The following is a 20,241-nucleotide window of genomic DNA, read 5'->3' as shown; positions in this document are numbered from 1 at the left end:
TCATCACCTAAAATTAACCTTTACAAAACTGAATTTCTCCTAATCTCCCCTTCAAAATCACCACCTTTGCGCAATCCTGGATGCACAAACATGACAGACTTAACAGTAAACCCATCACTGTTAACAGTGCCAACAGAGTCATTCCAAACAAAAGGCTCAACTTATATTCTCAAATCAGCACCATGTCCAGAAATGCACACTATCAACTATGTCTTCTGTGGGGAATCCGCTGTTACATTCAAGCACTATATCTAAAACTTCTTGCTTATACACTGGCGCCCTCCAGAATAGACTATTGTAACTCTCTCTTGACTTGTTTCCCCAAAACCCATCTCACCCCTCTGAAATCAGTCATACACTCAGCAGCATGGCTTGTCAATTGGTCCTATGCTAATCACTCTCTGATGGTTGCCGGCTAATGTCAGGTCTATTTACAAGACTGCTTGCATCACCCATAAAGCTCTGCACACATCCACACTCCATTACCTGGTGGACAAACTCAGTCTTTCACGTGACTCTAGACTATCATGAGATGTTTCAACAATTCTGCTAGAATCATCACACAGCCCTTCTCAGGTATCGCAACCACAATTTGGAACTCATTACCTCCAAATCTACGTACAAACACTTAGCTGGCGACTTTTAAAACGGACCTGAAAACCCTTCTCATCCAACGTTATTGTAGCTAAGACGTTGCAATAAATCTTGGCACAAACATTTACACTACTTTCGTCTCATCAGATGCTTACAGCCCTTTACCTACTGTATACACCGCTTGTAATTATCGTCCCTTATAAATATATGTGGTAGTATTTAGCCATCTTAAAGCATCTGTAATGTATGTGTAACTAAACATTTCTGTTGTAAAGTTCTGTAGTACCTAATGTCCACACTAAATACATATGTATACACAATAAATAAATATTTCGATACATAAATAAATAAATAACTAAATAAATAAATAATGTATCATTTGGCTGCCACTTGTCATACCGCAACATACTCAGTTCGGTCATTAATAGCAGATTGACAGCTATGTGCACTTCACAGATCCTCTACAACATGCCCCAATACCCAGCCCAAAAAATCCAATCCGAATACCAGCTGATCATATTGCTTTTTGCCCAGAGAGCTCCCATCTGCATTTGCCACAGCAAGTGCATGGCCCTACCGCAGAGACACCTGGCATCTGAGCACGGCTCCCTCCCTCTGATAAGAGATCTCCCTGTTCTCTCAGCCCTAAAGACAGCCTCCTGTTTATACACAAGGGGCTCCCGCAATAAACCTTTTCATTTCGACTGTGTTACTGCTAATGACTTCCTACAGCAAATCATTAGCATTAACTGGATCGTTCCCTCAGTGAGGCACATCTGCGTCTATTGTCTGCCTGCTGCCAGAGAGACCAGTGATGGGAGAAGCGTTAGAGGTGTTTTCCCTCTCGATTTGTCGCTAGCGTCATTAGTGCCGGGTTTAACCCCTTGCTGTCACCATCCAGTATTTCTGTATGGCGGGTCCGTTGGTATTGAGATCTGATTGTTTGGTCTGCAAAAAAAAACGATTTAAATGTGTCGTACTATATATACTATGTGCTCATTCCCCTTAAGGGTTGCAGGATGCCCAATCATATTAGCTGCCTTGTCTGCCCAGGGATAAAATGTTTATTAAACACTCCAGAAGGGCTAACAGGCTGTGGCTCAGCCAAGGCACCTGAGAATCCGTGCCTCCTTTAAGTAGTCCCAGGCTCTCCACATCACTGGAGTCAAGCTATCCAGGCTGAAGAAGGCTGATAGCCAGAAACCGGTCCTTGGATGCTTGATTCCGGTCTGGGAAAGACATGGCTTGGTAGTTCGGGCTGGACTGTTCCCATGAGGCGCAGGGTCAAGGCTGATTTGCATATAGCCATTGCCTGACCTAGGGTGGTGTGGAGTGCAAAAAAAAACAAACGATGGATTTAGGCCCAGATCTTTGTACTGGAGTGAATGTAAGACATTGTTCTGCATTCTGTCCATCAACTGTGTTTTTTGCAATGTCCTTTAAGTAGCGGCACTGAGATTTGCCAAAAATACCTGAAATATTGTAAATGCTAAACCAAGTCTTACAAAATGCTACGACTTATTGATATATATGGGTCCAAGACTGAGATCCTCTTGATGGGCCACAAGGGGCCCTCTCTGCCACCTCACCTTTGGCCCAGTTGCCTAGGTGACCCTCCCGCACCCAAGGAAGAGGTCAAGAGCCTTGGTGTGTGGATCGAGAAGGACATGAGCTTTAAAACCCAGGCTAAAAGAACGGCAGGGACATGTTTCAGGCTACTCGGAGCCTGCAGGAAGATCTTCCCCCTGCTCCCCGATACCGCAAGGAGGCTCCTCATTCAGGGTCTAATCCTGGCAAGATTAGACTACTGTAACGCCATCTACCTGGGAGCCCCTGAAGCCACCCTGAACTCGCTGCAAAAAGTCCAAAACGCCGCCGCCCGCCTACTCACGGGCACACCAGGAAGATCCTCCGCCAGGCCGGCTCTTAAATCCCTCCACTGGCTCCCAGTCAGAGAAAGGGTCGTTTTCAAGGCCCTTTGTCTGGCCCATAAAACCCTCAACAATAACGGCCCCCCTCTTCTCAAAGAACTCCTAATCCCATACAAAGCGGAGAGAGACCTCCGGTCTAGCGTAGAAAATTTTATCGTAGTCCCTAGAGTCAGAAAAGCCAAGACCGGTGGCCGTCGCTTCTCGGTTCACACAGCCAAACATTGGAACCATCTACCACGAAGACTCAGGACAGAACCGAACTACCTCCAGTTCAGAAAAACCCTAAAGACCCTCCTCTTCCCGCAGACATAATTTCATCAGATGGCTGAAACCCTTGGAGAAACAGGTCAGCGCTGGGATGCTCTTTGATTTACTACGCGCTTTATAAAACCATTAAATAAATACATTAAATAAATAAATAAATATAGATTTCACATCCAATTCCAAGAATAAGGCTTTTAATCTCTGAACCATTGTTTGTGGTAACTATATATCGGTATAATGTATAGTGTACTGCTGAATAGGTTTTGTAGAGACAATGTTTGGTAGTACCTGTCTGTTTTCTAGATTACCTTGGATGAATATTATACTTTCTTCTTTTATCAATTTCTAGGTGGCATTATTTTAGTCATGAAACATCCCGAGCCGGAGATGGGGAACTGTTTTCTACTTATTAGGTTTCAAACAGTGATTTACTGCATTGGAGAGTTTGCATATTTATTCATACTTTGTACATGTCACAAGGGAAGACCCAGCTCGACGAAAATTGACATTGGGACTATAAAGAGGATTTCATGTGTGATTGATCATGAGCTGGGATTACCAAAGCATTATGGTATAGAATATCCCTGATCAAAGACCGATAGGCCCGAAATGCATTGAGGATTATTGCAAATTTCGGGCTTAAACAAATTTGTATTAAAGCATTTGTTATTTTAGAAATTCAGAAACAGTTATAATGAAGATGAATGAGCCAACTCAATAAAGAAAGCTTTATTTTTACTTTTATTCGATCAACCGTGATTGCCTGGGCAGTGAACTCCACTCTGCTCACAGAGTTTGTTGAGTTTTCTGCACTCCGCGTTATTCAGAGATCGCTGGGTTCTGAAAAACTCCGCGTAGCAAAGGGTAGCAGAGTTTTTTTCCTCACTAGCACTCGTCACCGTCAAGTTGGCGAGCCCAAGCGGGGAAAATCAACCTCCTGGCTAGATTTCTCAGCACGGGCAGTCAGATCTCTCATTGCAAGTGGTTGAGTATGCTCTCGACTGCTTGAGTTGAGAAACCATCCGTTCGCATTGAGAAAGCTGCTGCTCTAGTAAAAAATCTACTCAAGCGGCAGAGAAGAAGCAGCGCCAGCTTGCACTGTGCATGGTGCCATTCGCGATGATTGCACAGTGCGGACACACACGTGGCACCGAAAATAACAGCGAACAACATTTATCTAATGCACTCTGCCGCTTTTACAGCTTGGCGTAGTGCTGCAGAGTTTTTTTTGCACTTCGCGGAGTTAACTCCGCGAACACCGCCAGGCAGGGCAGAGTGCTGTAATTTACATTTGCTAGCACCCGGAACAGGGGTGATACACTCTTGCACCCTAAAAACATTGATAGTTTAGGTAAATTTACTGAAAAACTGTAGCGTGCACTGAATCTACAAAAACTTGATTAGCATTTTAGTCGTGGCTTTATAAGATAACCTGCTGTCACACATGTATTACTAACAGCAAAATGTGGCGCCAGATTTCAGAATGATATTTCACACGTTCTGAGACTTCTGGTCTCCAAGTACTTCATACATATTATTATTATTATTATTAAGGGGCATTTATAGAGCGCCTGGTTACGCAGAATGCGTGTCCCCGCGCTGAACTGAAGCACTCTGAGAGAGAAGTAGGGGAGGAGCCCACTTATTTAGAAAAGAGGTAAGTTTTTAATTTCCTCCGGAAACTAGATTCGGAGGGGTCCAGACGGAGATTAAGAGGTAAATTATTCCAGTTTTTTGCCGCCAGGTATCGGAAGGATCTTCCTCCCATACAGGCCTTTTTCACCCTAGGGACCTTAAGTAAGCCTCCATGCGAGGAGCGCAGTGCACGAGTAGGTGCGTACCTTGTAATAAGGTTCTGGAGTGGTGCTGGCGCCTTTTTAGCGAGGATACGGTGGCAGGTACAGAGGGACTTAAATTCAACTCTGCTCCTCACTGGCAGCCAATGGAGTGACTGGAGGGCGGCCTTGGAGTTCGATCTTTTTGGGAGGTTTAAAATGAGGCGAGCTGCAGCATTTTGTAGCACCTGAAGTCGATTAATCGCTTTACAGGTAGCTCCCAAATAGAGTAGGTTGCCAAAGTCCAAGCGTGAGGTGACTAGAGCATGCACCAGCGTTCTGCGGGCGGCCGTAGGGAGAAGAATTAGGACTTTCCGCAGAGTTTTTAAAATGCTGAAGCACATGCCCGTCACCCTGTTAATCTGTGGTCCGAAAGACAGATCAGTATCTAGCCAGACCCCGAGATTTCTGACTTCTTTCCGAGGTGTGGGGGCCTCGCCTAGGCATGGTGGCCACCATGCCGACGTCCAGACAGAAGGGCTGCCTCCCACCACGAGCACCTCAGTCTTGTTGCCATTTAATTTCAGGCAATTAGTGGACATCCAGGTTGCAAGATCTTGCATGCAAGCCCTGAAACTGTCCATAGCAAGACCGGGTGCACGCGAGAGGGAGACAACCAGCTGAGTGTCGTCGGCATAGGTAACAATTTGTAGTCCGTGTCCCACTACAATTGGAGCCACTGGGGAGACATAGAGATTGAAAAGAGTTGGGCTCAGGGACGAACCCTGAGGAACGCCCTGACCCAATTCTATGTCTCGGGAATAGTGGTCCCCTTGACGGACCTGGAAACTTCTCCCCGTATTATTACTGACTTTACTGATGCTAATCCGTTTGTATGAACAGATTTGGAAAGGATGCCCTCTAAATCAAGACTACGGCATATGGTTGTTTTGCTGAAGGGAAAATGGTAAACTTATATTGTATGCTGCAAATGAACACGTTAGTTAAAGCCTAGATACACAATATAAGCAATAAGCATTGTAACTTTTTTTAAGTCATCATAGTCCCTTAAATAAATAAAAAACAGCCAATACCGAAATAAGACGCCACCTGTAATGTATTGAGGTCTTTTCTACAAGGTAGGCACTGTTATGTTATGTGATCTTGTATAGCGCATGGCTACCCCAGCGACGGGACGTCACTGTTGCTTTTCTATTGGCTGCCATGCTGTCTAGTTCGTGCACAGGAAGATACCAAATGCCTGCAACGGTCGCCAATCATGAGCTCTGGGTGTTAGACACATTGAGGAGGCATCCTCCCTAAACTTCTATGCATATTTAACACATGCAGAGATCCTGAAAACTCGCAGTGCCTCCACCAAATACCATTTTAATCACTGCTCTGAAAAAGTTCACCCAGGTGCCTATCCCTTCGACCGTTTTCATATCCACTATGTCTGCCGCATGAGCATTCCTCGCTTTCAGACTATGTAGGCGTAATATCTTCCCTAACTTTGCCTCTTTGTTACCTTCAAGAATATCAATGTACTGACTTTAAATGAAATGCACAATTGGCAATTATTTTGCAGTTCTCTAAACGGTGCTGTATGCACTACAGAAATATGAAATCATAATTTGCAAATGAGCTAGTGGTGATATCATGACCTTTACTACCATTACATCTTTAATATTCAGATGGCTTTTACTAGATGACGGCAAACATGTCATAGTACTTTCCTTTTTCTACACTTGCTTTCCTACAGTCAAATGGTCAGATACATAGATGATAAATATTGCAGAACTCCACCCGTAAGAAAGTCTGATCACACCACAGCTTCCATTCTGAAATGGTGTGCATTCCTTTGGGAGTAGTGCTGATGATGCAGCAGCTCATATATTACCAACCTCCTGTATGATCAGAAGGCTTGGCTTAGAATAATTGGCCCTTTTATTATACAACCTGGGGGCATATCATCAAGGGAGATATCGCCGCTTTTTCGGCACATAGTGCCGAAAAAGCGGCGATTTGGTTATCACCATATTTACAAGGATACGTTAACAAGTGTTAGCGCATATTTCCTTGCTACTTTGCATGTCAGCGATCAATATCGCTAATGACATGCAAAGTAGGCATTCCCCACATAACATCATGGGTTAACCTCTCAAACACAGCTTCGCTATATTTACAAGGATGCCCCAGACCCGCGCAGCAATTTTTAAAGTCGCGCTTAGGCCCCTTTAACACTGGATGTTAACTCCTGCTAAAATTTCTACTTAGCTATCTGTAACATGGGAGGAGGATTGAAAGGCTAGGTCCATACCTGCCTATTATCAAGTTTTTTGTTCTTGCAAGATAATTATCACTGATTTTCACACGCTAATGCAGCTTCTCACCCTCTATTGCTGGATTTCACATCGCCTCGGTGAAAAGCGTTGATAATACTCCACTAACCACGGGCAGAAATCCAGTGATAGACTGTGATAATGCAAATCGCACTATGCGCGATTTGTGATGATTATTGCTTCTCCTTGCTAATATGCCTCCAAGTTCCTTAGTGTGAAGGACCAGCATTGCGATTCTCCAGCTTTCACTTCCTTGATTTTGTAATAGTCAACTTCTTTGGATCATGACGAAAGCAAATGTCATTACTTAAATATATTATAGGTATACAAGTTGGACTTAAGAAAACACATACCTGTTGCTTCAACCATTCCTTCCAAGATAACTACAATTTCAAACTCCTCCTGTTCCATCTGAGCACGAGACATCTCCCAGAACGGGCTCTTCGCATTGATCTCATGAGAGATAATAAGTGGTGATACGAGGAACAAACGGTCATCCCCCGTGTCAAAGCCCACATTGATGTCTGTCTGGTTGAGGGGTATAAATTCACCTTCTTTGGTCTGCTTCGACTTAATAAGCTTGGCCCTGATAGAGGCCTCCACAATATGCGAGTTCCTCAAATCCCCTACCCGAAACATCAAGCACAACTTCTCATCTCTCAGGGAAATCACAGCATTGTTGGAAAACATTAGGGTCTCTGCCCTCCTCTTTGGTTGGCTAATTTTAACAAACATGCAGCCCACCATCAGTGCATTGACAATGGAGCCCATTATGGCTTGAACCAAAAGCAAGATGATTCCTTCAGGGCACTTTTCAGTAATGACTCTGTAGCCATACCCAATGGTTGTCTCAGTTTCAATAGAAAAGAGAAAGGCTGAGACAAACCCATTCAGGTTAGCCACACAAGGTATCCACTCCTTGTCGCCAATGTGTTCCAGATCTCCCCTGATGTGGGCTATAAGCCACCATATGAAACCAAAGAACAACCAGGTCACAGTGTAAACCAGTGTGAATATGAAAAGACTGCAGCGCCATTCCAGGTCTACTAGTGTGGTGAAGAGGTCACTGAAGTAGCGGTAGGTTTCTTGTACATTGCCATGGTGTACATTGCACTTGCCATCTTTCTCCATATATCGTTGACGGGGTTTCTTAATTTCTGTTAAGAGGCGGGTTCTGTTGGTTGGAATAGCATCTTCTCGAGTTGCTTTGGGGATTTTCTTCAGCTCCCTTGGGGCTACACCAACTTCCATATCTGGATTCATGAATATCCTAGAGTCTCCTGCCATGATGGTGCTGGGTTAAAGAGAAAGAAAACATCAATGTTGATCATAAGACACATGCAGTCTCAGTCACACCCTGAAGGAAAATACCTTTAAAAATTTTGCATGCATTTCTATCGTTTTACCTCACAAAAATATATCTAATTTCTAAGTGGTGAAATAATTTACGATTCTATTCCAACCCACAGAAGGTTTAAAGTTGGCAATGGCCCTGTTGAGACTCACATCTAGGATCTAAGGTCATTAGACAGTTCAACCCACATATGTATTGTATCTCCTTCATATTACTATGCTCAGGGGTCTCTTGTCTGCCTAAAGTTACCATTGAGACTAAGAACACAGCATTTTAGAATGTATAGTAGATCAGAGCTTGGATAACACATACATAAAAACATAAAACAAAAGGTAAAGAATTTTGATTAGAGTGTACATCCAATTTATCGTATTATAATGAAAAGTAGATATTGACTTAGAGTATGCGGACGACAGAGACAATCTAGAGACTCCCATCCTCAGCTAGAGCTAGGGAAATATTAAAAACATTGAAATTCAGAAAATCCATTGATCTATAACGAATAGTTTGATAACCCCTGAAAAATAGAATTACATTGAAGGCCACGTAAGATATGTACTGTGAAGAATTTTTTTGAGGAATCAACAGGTGTACCACTGATGTAGGGGCTGTTTCAAATACTACAATTGTAAGCACAGTGTTACAATAGTGTACATTTCCACTCAACAGATACAGTAGCCAGCATCAGTGCTTAATTTGAGCCAGTGGGTTCTGGTCCTCGGCATCAGCACTTAATTGTCAAAAAGTGTACTTTTTACAGTCTGCCACATGATGGCACATTTTGTCTAAGTTAGAGATGAACACAGCAACATTTATTTATGAATTCAAAATACATTAAAAGTGACTAATACTTGCAGCTCATGCCATTCTGATAGCTTTGGGGGCCAAGAATAGGCTGGGTTGTAGTGATTGTGTTGGTTCTGTCACTGGCGACGCTACCAGGGACAATGGGTAGTGTAAACTTCAGTGGCATCCTGAGGAGGACCCTGGCACTTATTTGTTTTACAAATTGAGCATTGAGGTACAGTTTTGTAGAACATGCATTTAGACCTCAAAAGAATCACTATGAGGAGCATCAAAGGACGCCTCAAAGTTTACCTTTAGAGACGTTTTACTCATAAATTGAGGTTTACAAATGCACTCACTCACTACCCAGGTGTATGCAAGTGTCAAGTCATTGCTTAGTGTGTAAGCAGAAGAATTCCAACATCAATATACCCACATGTAAATCTATGTCATAGCCAATATTATTTTCCTAGATGGTTTTACACTAAATATTGTGGCTATATTTTAAGTAATGCCCCCACTTCCAAGAGTGGGATCCTGAAGCCTTCATTGTTACGATATAGTGCTCCAATAATAACATAATAACCAGGGGCGTAAAGCAAGACCTTGCATCCTCTATGGGACAAGAGGACCCACAATGCTTAAGGAGCCTACAAATCCTTCAAGGGGGCCCATTCCGCCCCAAGGCTAATGAATATCTGTGAGAGATGGGAGACTCAGGAGCCCCTCTTCACATCCTGCAAGGAGCCCCCATTATTTTATGTTATGCCACTGGCAGCAACTCATACTCACTCATAACATAATCACAACTTCCAACTTACTTCTTCCCCCTGAAGGGATGTCCGATGTTCATGATCTCACCAACTAAATGAGGTAGCCCCCGTCAAATAAAGAGAGTCTCCACAAAAGACTCTAAGCCTTGGTACGATGGAAGACTCAACAAGGACAGACGATCTCTAAGAATAACTGAACGCAGTGAGATCAGCCCCATCCACGAATCTCCTCAAGATAGAAGAGAAACGCATATTACAGAAAGATCAAGTGCACTAAAGCAGGCTGCTTCAGCCACCAATTAGACTAGGCCAAAAATCGTCCCCAAAAATTCAAAAATCAAAACTCAATCTAAGGATACATCACACTTCCCGCAAGATAACTTAGGCCCACAACCCAACTTTGAAAAATGTGCATCCTTCTTCACTCGGAAGACCGATAGGATAAAGAAGGACCGTCTCAACGATCTGATCACACACACTGTCTCACATATGAAACCCTCACAATCCCTTCTAAATGCCCCACATCGAAATTCATCAAAGTTCGACCAAAAAAATAATGCATCTTGGTCATCCTTCAATACCTACAATGAAGAATCCATTCTCAAAATGCTTATTGCTCTGAACCCTGCCAATCACTTCACTGACCCTCTCACAGCAAACTTCATAGAAGACTTCACCCATTTCCTGCTGCCTCTCTGGACCAAGATCCCTGACACCCTCAAAGCGGGGCAGGTATCCCCCATTTTAAAGAAACCTATGGCTGACCCTGCGGACTTAAACAATTACCGCCCTATATCCAACTTCCCTACCCTGGCCAAACTCTTAGAAAAAAGTGTACACCTCCAGCTGATAAGACATATAGACCATTTCAACCTACTCAACAAATACCAATCAGGTTTCCGTGCAGGTCACAGCACTGAATCAGCCATGACCCATATAATTGACGATGCTCTACAAATCCTAGATCAGAATGGAGCCTGCTTACTCATCTTGCTAGACCTTTCCTCGGCCTTTGATACCGTCAAACACGATAACCTGATAGACCTTCTGCAACACAGAATTGGATTACCTGGATCAGTTCTAAACTGGTTCACTTCGTTCCTACAAAACAGATCGCAACGATTCAAGGTCAACCACTCCCTGTCCAAACCCGTCCTAGTCACTTTAGGAGTCCCACAAGGATCTTCTCCATCTCTGACACTGTTCAATCTATTCATGGAACAACTCACTGAAATTCTCTACTCGTCTAACGTTCAATATCACATGTACGCTGACGACACACAACTATACCTTAAGATCTATACCCTAGAAGATATCAAATCGCTCAACACAACTCTGGGAAATACTCAGACCTGGCTGGCAGAAAACCATCTAAAATTGAATGCCCTCAAAACCGAATTCCTCCTAATTGATCCTCCCGCCCAAGAACCCATAATGCAAGACTGGATCAAACACCTTACAGCCTCAATTGCCAACCTCTCATCATTGACTCAGCGTAATCGCTGGGAATAACTTTGGACAGAAACCTCAAAATGCAGAAACACATCAGAAATGCAACAAAAGGAGCAAACTTTCAGATAAATACTTTGGGAAAACTGAAACCTTTTTTAGGAGAGTAGAGTCTGCTTTCCTATGGTCACCCCATTTCTTGCTTGTTTGCTTCAATGGTTTTCGACTTAATGTGGCTGTGGGCCTGCTAATCAGACCCACAACCTGCTGTTCTCTCTCTAAATTCACAACTATATACTTTAGGTACATTACCAATTGGGTATTGGGTCACCTTATCAGCCCCTATACAGTGTACTATAGGTACCCAGGGCATAGGTTCATCCAAGGCCTACCAGGGGCTGCAGCATATCTTTTGCCACCCCTGGCTGGCTATCCAAACTGACACAACTGTCTGATCACTCAGCTGGGGCAAGGTGGTGTAATCACCCCTTGCTTAGATATAGTATACCTATATCTAAACCTATATCTGGACACATATACACCAATAAGTCACTCCTATGGCAGGCCTTAACAATCCTGGAGGCAGAGTGCTTGGTTTTATGTGAGATGGTGCTCTAACATGAGCTGAGCTTTTGGAACCATGGTGCTTAGCTGTTCTGGGATATTGCCATACCATATACTCTTAAGTGCATTATAATCCTCGCGGTTACTTGCTAACTTTGGTTTGGCTTTATCAAAACATGTCGTGTAAGGTGTCATACGCTTTGGAATACTACCCCCTCACCAGTCCTGGTGGCGGGGGTAGCATTCCACCCTTCTAGAGGGAGAAGACATGGTACTTTCCTTAAACGCGGTTAAATCAAACCAGAGCCTCAGCATCACAAAATGGATGCTGCTGCCACAGACACGAGTCTGGCCTCCTGCTGCTGTCCGAAACTCCGGCAGGGGAGGCCCGGACAATAGGTTTCCTGTCATAGGGAGGTGTTACACCACCCCAGACAGGAGATAGTGGATTGGGGCAGGGAGGGCTGAATGAAACTAGACACAAGGTGTCCCATGGAAAGTCCAGTTCAAACCGGGGCTGGGGCTCTCCAGTCCCAGCTCTGGCGCGAAACTGGACAAAGAGAAAGGGGTGTAACCACCCCCTTCCTGGGTCCCACCCATAGGAGGGACTTAGCAGGTGATCCAGCCCCTTAATTTGGAATAAAGGTAGGAGCTGTGCCAATGCACATCAGATCATCCTGAATGAAACTTTGAAACAAAACTCTGGACCCTTCGACATCCTACTCAATGTAGAAGACTGAAGAATCTCCCTTGTGGTCAAGGAGTGGCCACCCTGTGCAAGCAGGCACCGTCAGCGCATCAAGACATTTTTTGTTGTTGCTCCTGCCAGAGCTCAAGCAACAGAGACCGACAAGACCTGTGGAGGCGACACGAGACGTGGGACCAGCCATCTTGAAAAGTTGACGAAGTGCTTCCTGTGCAGCTCCCGAGGCGCCCTTGATGCTATACTTTAGGGTTTTAGAAGCCCTAGCATGGAGCAGCCTGTGCGCCAAAGATCACCTCTCCACACTCACCGAGTGCTGCGTGGGGCCCTTTTGCACTTTTCCTGCTTGATGCATTGTCCGGTCACTTGCCCGTTGGCTAGTGGCCTCTGAGACGATGAACCTACAATTTTGAACAGCTGGTCTGGTTGCTCCAGACTGGCCCTAGCACCTCTAAAAAGGAGCCACCGATCTGACCTTCCTGGTCCGATCCAGAAGACATCTTTGAGTCCTGTGTGGGTTGCCTTTGCCAAGGCTTGGTGACTCTGATTCGAGAACCGACACCGCCGACAGCAAGAGCCTTTGTGGGACAGCTCGTGTTTAACAGCTGGTCATCCTCGATCCTTCCTGGTCTACGTGGCAGCGGAGACAAACTACTCGACAGCACCTGATCGCAACCCAACATTGCCTGGTTCCGTCCTGGTTCCATCCTGGTCACTGGCTAGTGACCTAGACTTTGTCCCCTCTGCTTTCAGGTACTCTACATCTTCGATCCACCCTTGGATCTAACCGGACTCTTCTCTCCTGGCCGCCTGCATCATCTTTTCCTCCAGGCTCCATAGAACTTCACGAAGAAACCTGACACACTTTGGCACCTATGCACCCGCTTCCTGTGGGTGAGGTAATGAGGGTACTCCGGTGCCCCTGTAGTGATTTACATCCCTAGTGTCCTAGTTTCAAGTGGCTAAGCTCTAGTCCAGTCGGAAGTCTCCTAAACCTATAACTTTCTGATTTTTATGCACCATTGACTTGTATGGTACACGCGGTTGCCTATAGACACTGCACCCGCATCCTGTGGGCCTCCTATGTCCTAACCTTTGTTAGTCCAGTGTAGGCCCAGCAATTCCCAAGGCCCTAGGCCTTACCATTGTTCGTGACATGGTACTTAACCCACTTTTTTAATATATGGTTTGAGTGGCCACCCGGCCTATCCATAATTGTGCAGCTTATTTTATGTAATATTGAGTTCTTTGTTTAACGCTTGTGCTTCTGTGCTCATAAAGAGTATAGGGGATTATTTTAGAAATAAATACATATATTTTGTAATATATAACTTGTGTGGTGTCCTTTCATTTGGTATTTTGAAAGGATTGCATATGGTAAAACAGCTGGCTTCACATGCCCTCTTGAGTTTAGCCTAAGACTGCTTTTGTCCATGCTACCCCTAGGAAAGCTGGTCTATAAGGTTGACTTACAACCAATCACCATAAGGGTCGTTTGGACTGGTGCAAGGTGCTCACTAGAATAGTGATCATCATATACCAGGCCAACTTCTCACACCTTTCCTGCCTGAAAAGGACTTCAAGCTGACAGTACAAGCTCTAGTCATCCCAAAAGTGGAATACGGGAGTGACTCTCTCTGCGGCCTGCCCATTGCTGAATGGCCCCTCTAAGAGCCTCAATCAACGCCGCAGCGAGACTTATCACTGGCTCCAAAAGAAGCTCCCACATATCCCCTGACCTAAAATCCCTTAATTGGCTACCTTTTGAAGCCAGAATTCATCTGAAAATAGCATGTATGACACATAAAGCCATTCATCACAACGCACACAGCTATCTGGCACAGAAACTGGCACCCTCATGTGGGGTCAGATCTTCAAGTAGTGCTAAAAACCATTTTTACTGAAACCGCAAAGATTCAACAGGAAGAAAACATACAACAAACCTTTTCAGGGATGGCGACCAGAATTTGGAATGCTCTGCCCCCAGAAACTAGACCTAATCCCTCTACTGCATCTTTCAAAAAAGAAGTGAAATCGCTTCTCATGGCTAAATTCTCTTGAGCATGGACTACTGTTATTATGCGACCCAACGTATGTTCTACATGGAACTATATCGTGTTTACTGTCCATCCATGTATCCTAGATATTGTATTTATATTAGGCTTGATATACATGGAACGTTTTGTTATGCACCATATACCTCTGTATCTACGATAGGGTGTTTACACTATCATTGACTAGCATGGAAATTTATGTTATTTACCTTATACTTATGTATCTAGGACACTTACCTTGTAAAACGCTCTGAAACCCGCAAGGGTCTTGTTCGTGCTATATAAAACTTTCAAAATAAAAAAATAAATACTAAGCATGCTGGGTGCCATACTCAGAGACTTATGTATAATAAGTCGGCTGCCTCTCAGGCAGTATACAGTTCCAGTTATTTACATTGGCTGCTCATTGTGGAACAGTCATTTCACAATGAATGACTTCTCACTCTTGCATACAAACAAAAAACATGCACTTAATAATCATGTGCGCCCTGGATGCTCATCCATTCTTAAGACATTATGATGCCGCTTGATAATGTTTTGTCATTCTCACAAGAGCATGTGCATCTGCTCACTGCCCAGCATGATATCAATAAATTGAAGGATGAGATATCCCAGAAAATGGATCAGGAAGATTGGAATAAAGTGTTGGAAGACATCAACAGGAATTTGGATTAACATGCTAAAGAGGTTCACAAGCGCAAAATCCGCAAATTTCACAAAGATACCATCGACTATAAATTAGACGAGGTATACTCGTGGGCTGAGGCCTATGCACAGAATGTTTTTTTTTTTAACGGGAGCAACCTCATCAGAGGAAAGTGTAGTGACTGACCAGGATTTAACGTTACAATTTCCTAAAGCTGGATTAGCACAATAACAGATCAACGTACTACCACAAGAAACTGCAACCTCGTCGGGCACGCAGCCGTCTTTTTTAGCGGAAGGCCAAGCTTCGAAGTCACCACTAGACAAAATTCAAACACCTTCAGAACACGTACCCGTAGGGGAAAAAACAAAAAAGCACCAGAAACAGGCAGACCTGAAAGGAACCTCAAGAAATAGAATCTCTTGTAATGAACATCTCCAGTAGAGCCCTGAGTATTGAGGAGGTGAAAGTTTTGAACAAAGGAATTTCGTTTGTCCCAACGTATACCTCAAATGAATTGAAAACTGAAATAGCTATGTTTAAGTTCCGGCGAAAATTACGCCTTAGATGGTTCTTTTCAACGTTGCCGGATTCTGCGGAACAAACTCAAGAATTTAAACCTTTTCGCCCGAAGAGTAAATTTATGCCTCCCATTTAGCATAAATCCCTTGCCACTTTTGAACTGCTGGTGAAAAAAGACTTGAAAGATATCATGTATAATAAACCTTCACTGTCAAACTTAACACAGAAGGAAATTTGAATTCTAAATGTATTACGACAGGACACGTCTATCACCTTTCAGCCGGCTGACAAGGGTGGAGCCTTGGTGGTTCTTAACACTGAGTACTATAATACGAATGTTGATTCGCATATACAAGATGAAGACACATACATTCTATTGGAGTATGATCCAACACATGAATTGTTGATCTTATTGACTGATATTGTGACAAGAGGTGTTAATAATGGCATCATTGATGAAAACACTGGGAAGTTCCTCATCAACCCAACACCTAATGTTCCACATATTTATATGCTCGCAAAAATGCAAAAGAACAGATTGAAGCCACCGTTTCGACCGATAGTTGCAGGATGCAGTTCAATTCATGAACCAATAGGACATTACTTGGATCACCATTTGCAACCATTGGTACAGTCCTGGAAGACTTATATTAAGGATACTACCGACTGTCTGTTGAAATTGGAAGCAGTTCGTCATGTTTTTGATGAGGAGATCCTGTTGTGCACCATTGACGTGGTCGCTCTGTATACATCGATAGCTCACAATGAAGGATTGGAGGCAGTAGAATGGAGGTTGCTGGCCTCTCCCATAATCGCTGACAAAGGCATCTTTTTATTAGAATTGTTGCATTTTGCACTATACCACAGTTATTTCATTTGGCATAAGAATTTTTATTTACAGAAGACGGGTACATCAATGGGCTTTTCCGGAGCTCCATCTGATTGCTAACACATTTATGGTTTACTTTGAGTACAAACATATTTTGACTTACCCAAAATGAATGGAGAATGTGGCAGTTTTCCTGCGCTATATAGATGACATACTGGTAATTTGGAAAGGGTCCAGATTACTATTGGAGGAATACATTGTTGAATTGAGGACGCGATTTTCGGAGTTGGGGCTATGTACCTGCCTTTGGCCGACTCCTTGCTCTGAGCCACTTTGTTCTTGCTGCCACTTTTCGCCAAACAGTCCAGGGGACTGCAACGTTGATTGCTACGCTGAACGCTCCAGGACTACAATTCCCAGAGTCCCTGGGGAGCGTGTTGATCGCGCCAGAAGTGCCGGGAGGTGCTTAAGAACATCGCGCCCCTCCCGCGGTGCGGGATGCTATTTTCGGAGTTGGGGCCATGTACCTGCCTTTGGCCTGCTCCTTGCTCTGAGCCACTTTGTTCTTGCTGCCACTTGCCGCCAAACAGTCCGGGGGACTGCAACGTTGATTGCTAAGCTGAACGCTCTGGGACTATAATTCCCAGAGTCCCTGGGGCACCTGTTGATCGCGTCAGAAGCGCCGGGAGGCGCTTATGAACATCGAGGCCCTCTAGCAGCGCGGGACACGATTTTCGGAGTTGGGGCCACGTACCTGCCTTTGGCCCGCTCCTTGCTCTGAGCCACTTTGTTCTTGCTGCCACTAGCCGCCAAACAGTCCGGGGGACTGCAACGTTGATTGCTACGCTGAACGCTCCGGGACTACAATTCCCAGAGTCCCTGGGCACCTGTTGATCACATCAGCAGCGCTGGGAGGCGCTTAAGAACATCGCGGCCCTCCCGCAGCGCGGGACGCGCGCTGGTCAAGGGCGGTCCCATCCACGCCCGTCATAGCCCGAAGTAGGCTGGGCTGGGCCTCCCCTCGTGTATCTGTGCTCTGGACTCTTACGTAAGACTATATTCATACTTTTGTTCCACTCATCACAAAAGCCTACAACTGTTATTGTTCCAGATTTGTTTTAAACATAGCATAACATCACAAGCACTTAGTACCAGTAGACGGGGGAGTCAATGTCACGGAAACGGAGGAAACTAACAACAGGGGGGAGTGTTACTGGCACCTTGGACCAGTTTATAACAAGGGCCAGATCAGTTTTGGAACACGAAATTGCCATCACTGAGCGTCGCTTGTCACTGGAACCTCTCTATAACAAACGCTCCTCCTTGGGCCCCATAGCAACAGCTACTACTCCAGAAAACCAAGGAAAGGAAACACCTCATGTCGGCACTAATGTGGGTAACAGAAACGATCGATCACTGGAGGTGTCGCCTAACTTAAACATAACTAGGGAGGCCAGCAACACCGACTCAAGCCTCGAATCAGTACTAGATGTTACATCTAACGACCCTTTAATGCATCTTCCAACAAAACCCATAGTAAAAGCCAACTTGTTGGAAAAAGCCCTAGGGTCAGGCTCCGCTACTAAAAGGAAACGCGGTGGAAACAGACAGAAGGGAAGATGCCCAAAGACCGTGAAAATAGCAAAAACACCGAAACGACCAAAAACGCAGTCAAAGAGATGCAAGATGTATTAACCTCAGGACTTATATTGATTAACACCCCATCACTAAATGGAATAGCTGCTGAAAAAGCAGTTTCTCCCCTCTTATTACCCCAATATAATGAGGGGCTTATGGAAAAAGTTGAACATCTTATGAAATCCCTTATGGCCCCATTTCTGGAAAGGGTTAAATGGATTTGCGCACAACTTGAGGTATTAGAACAAGTAACAACATCTAGTTCTAATACTCTAAGGCAATTTGTAGATAGTGTACATAGCAAGAATGCAGAAAGTGAGACACATTCCAGAGATCCAACTAGAGTCCCTAACAACATAATCCCTACGCCCTCAACCTCAAGGATTCCAGCTGCTCAACCGTCTAATAATATTGAAGAGCTTGGTAGGCTCTCTGGGAGGGTGACTGCGGTGGTCGAGGACGAGGGCTCGCGAGCAGGGGAGGGTGGGCTGGTTAAGGCTATGGAACCTGTAGGAGAGGCGAATAAAACTATTTGTGTAGCTAAGGAATTACCCACTGTCATAAAACCAAAGAGAATATTCCCACATATCGACTTACCCCCACAATCATTTCCATATACAGCAGTGTTGTTTGGTGTCCCGGAGCTAGACCAAGAAAAAACATAATCTTACTCTGAATTAAGAAACAAAGTAGCCCACTGGTTAAATAAGAATAGACCACTTCCGCTAAATATGTTTGGAGAAATTTTATTTGTCAGAAGACTAAGCTGGGTGGGCCATAGAAAAAAAGATTTACGGGGAGATTGTATCATCGTCAACTTTAGGACAGACGGGTGGTTCGCCACATATGCAATTGGTCCCATCAGCTTGAAGTCAGTGGTATACATGCCAGTGACCTAAGTTTCTTTTATCCTCAATTCCCCTCTACACCAATAAATACACATCAATGGGGAGCCCCGAACATAGATATCATGGAGGGGTATAAAACCAGATACCGTATCCCAACCTTTAACCATATCGATACGTTCTCTGAGTTAGAAGGGGTGGATTGACTTGGTACTGAGGGCACAATTGCTAACACGATTTCTAACTTGGTGGATGTGACCCCCTCTTCCAAATGCTCTTCCCCTGTCGCCATCAACACCACTGACACACTCACTTGCTTTGAACATTTACCAGATCTAACAGTTAACTTGGGCCAAGCACTTGGAATCAACGAAGAAGCTATGGCCATTACGACCCAGTACAGTCCCATTGAGGAAACTACTGGAGTAAGTCCTGCGACTTCTACTACTGAGGTAAATTCGTCCCTGAGCATATTATATTGGAATATTGCAGGCCTGCGCACCAAGGTGGTGAATGACATCTGGCTTAATTTCGCTTACAAGTTTAGCATTCTTTGTATCCAAGAAACGTGGGCTACATCAGAGATACACTTAGAGGGTTATAAAACTTACTTTTCCTCAGCGTTACCATCACCTTCGGGCAGAGCAAAGGGTGGTTTGACCATTTTTGTCTCCAATGTTTTGCAGATTATGAAAATTGGAATCACATTTCCAAATAATCAACCTGCACCTGAGTAAAAACAATGCCCTTTTAATGGTGAATTTTTATAATAATCTCCCTGTAGGTGACCTAATAAAAGTGATAAAAGAAATATCCTTCTCCCTTCAGGATTTAATTAATAAGGCCACCAAAGAAGTGGCAATAATCTGGGGAGGGGACTTTAACCAAACCCTGTGTAAGAATAGTGATAACATAGTCTGTGGCATTTTGGATGAAAACAAAAATCCGGTAACCCATTTCCCCCATACTTTAATTGGGGATTGTTGAATTAAACATTTTGCGGTTTAGACCTGGGTCTCCCAAACTATATGGTGAATCCTTCCATACCTCTTATTCCCACCTTTAATGGCAGAGGAAGGTCAAGCATAATAGACTTTATCTACATCTCTTCTAAAGTCAGATCTAAAGTCCTAAACTTTAAGACCCATGACATTATTATCAGTGACCACTAC

At 44.2% G+C, this 20,241-nt stretch overlaps 1 protein-coding gene across 1 annotated transcript in view; it reads right to left on the bottom strand.

Annotated features, from left to right (window-relative positions):
* KCNJ5 (potassium inwardly rectifying channel subfamily J member 5) overlaps positions 1-20,241 on the bottom strand; it is a 768,483-nt gene that overhangs the window by 476,278 nt on the left and 271,964 nt on the right. The window contains exon 2 of the mRNA XM_086956888.1: positions 7,260-8,200. Coding sequence (XP_086813014.1) covers positions 7,260-8,193 — 934 coding nt within the window. The 5' untranslated portion in view covers positions 8,194-8,200. The remainder of the gene's footprint in view (positions 1-7,259; positions 8,201-20,241) is intronic.

This window comes from Lissotriton vulgaris, chromosome 2_1, assembly GCF_964263255.1.
Source record: "Lissotriton vulgaris chromosome 2_1, aLisVul1.2, whole genome shotgun sequence".
NCBI classification, from domain to species: domain Eukaryota; kingdom Metazoa; phylum Chordata; class Amphibia; order Caudata; family Salamandridae; genus Lissotriton; species Lissotriton vulgaris.
This window is presented reverse-complemented; position numbering and strand designations above follow the sequence as displayed.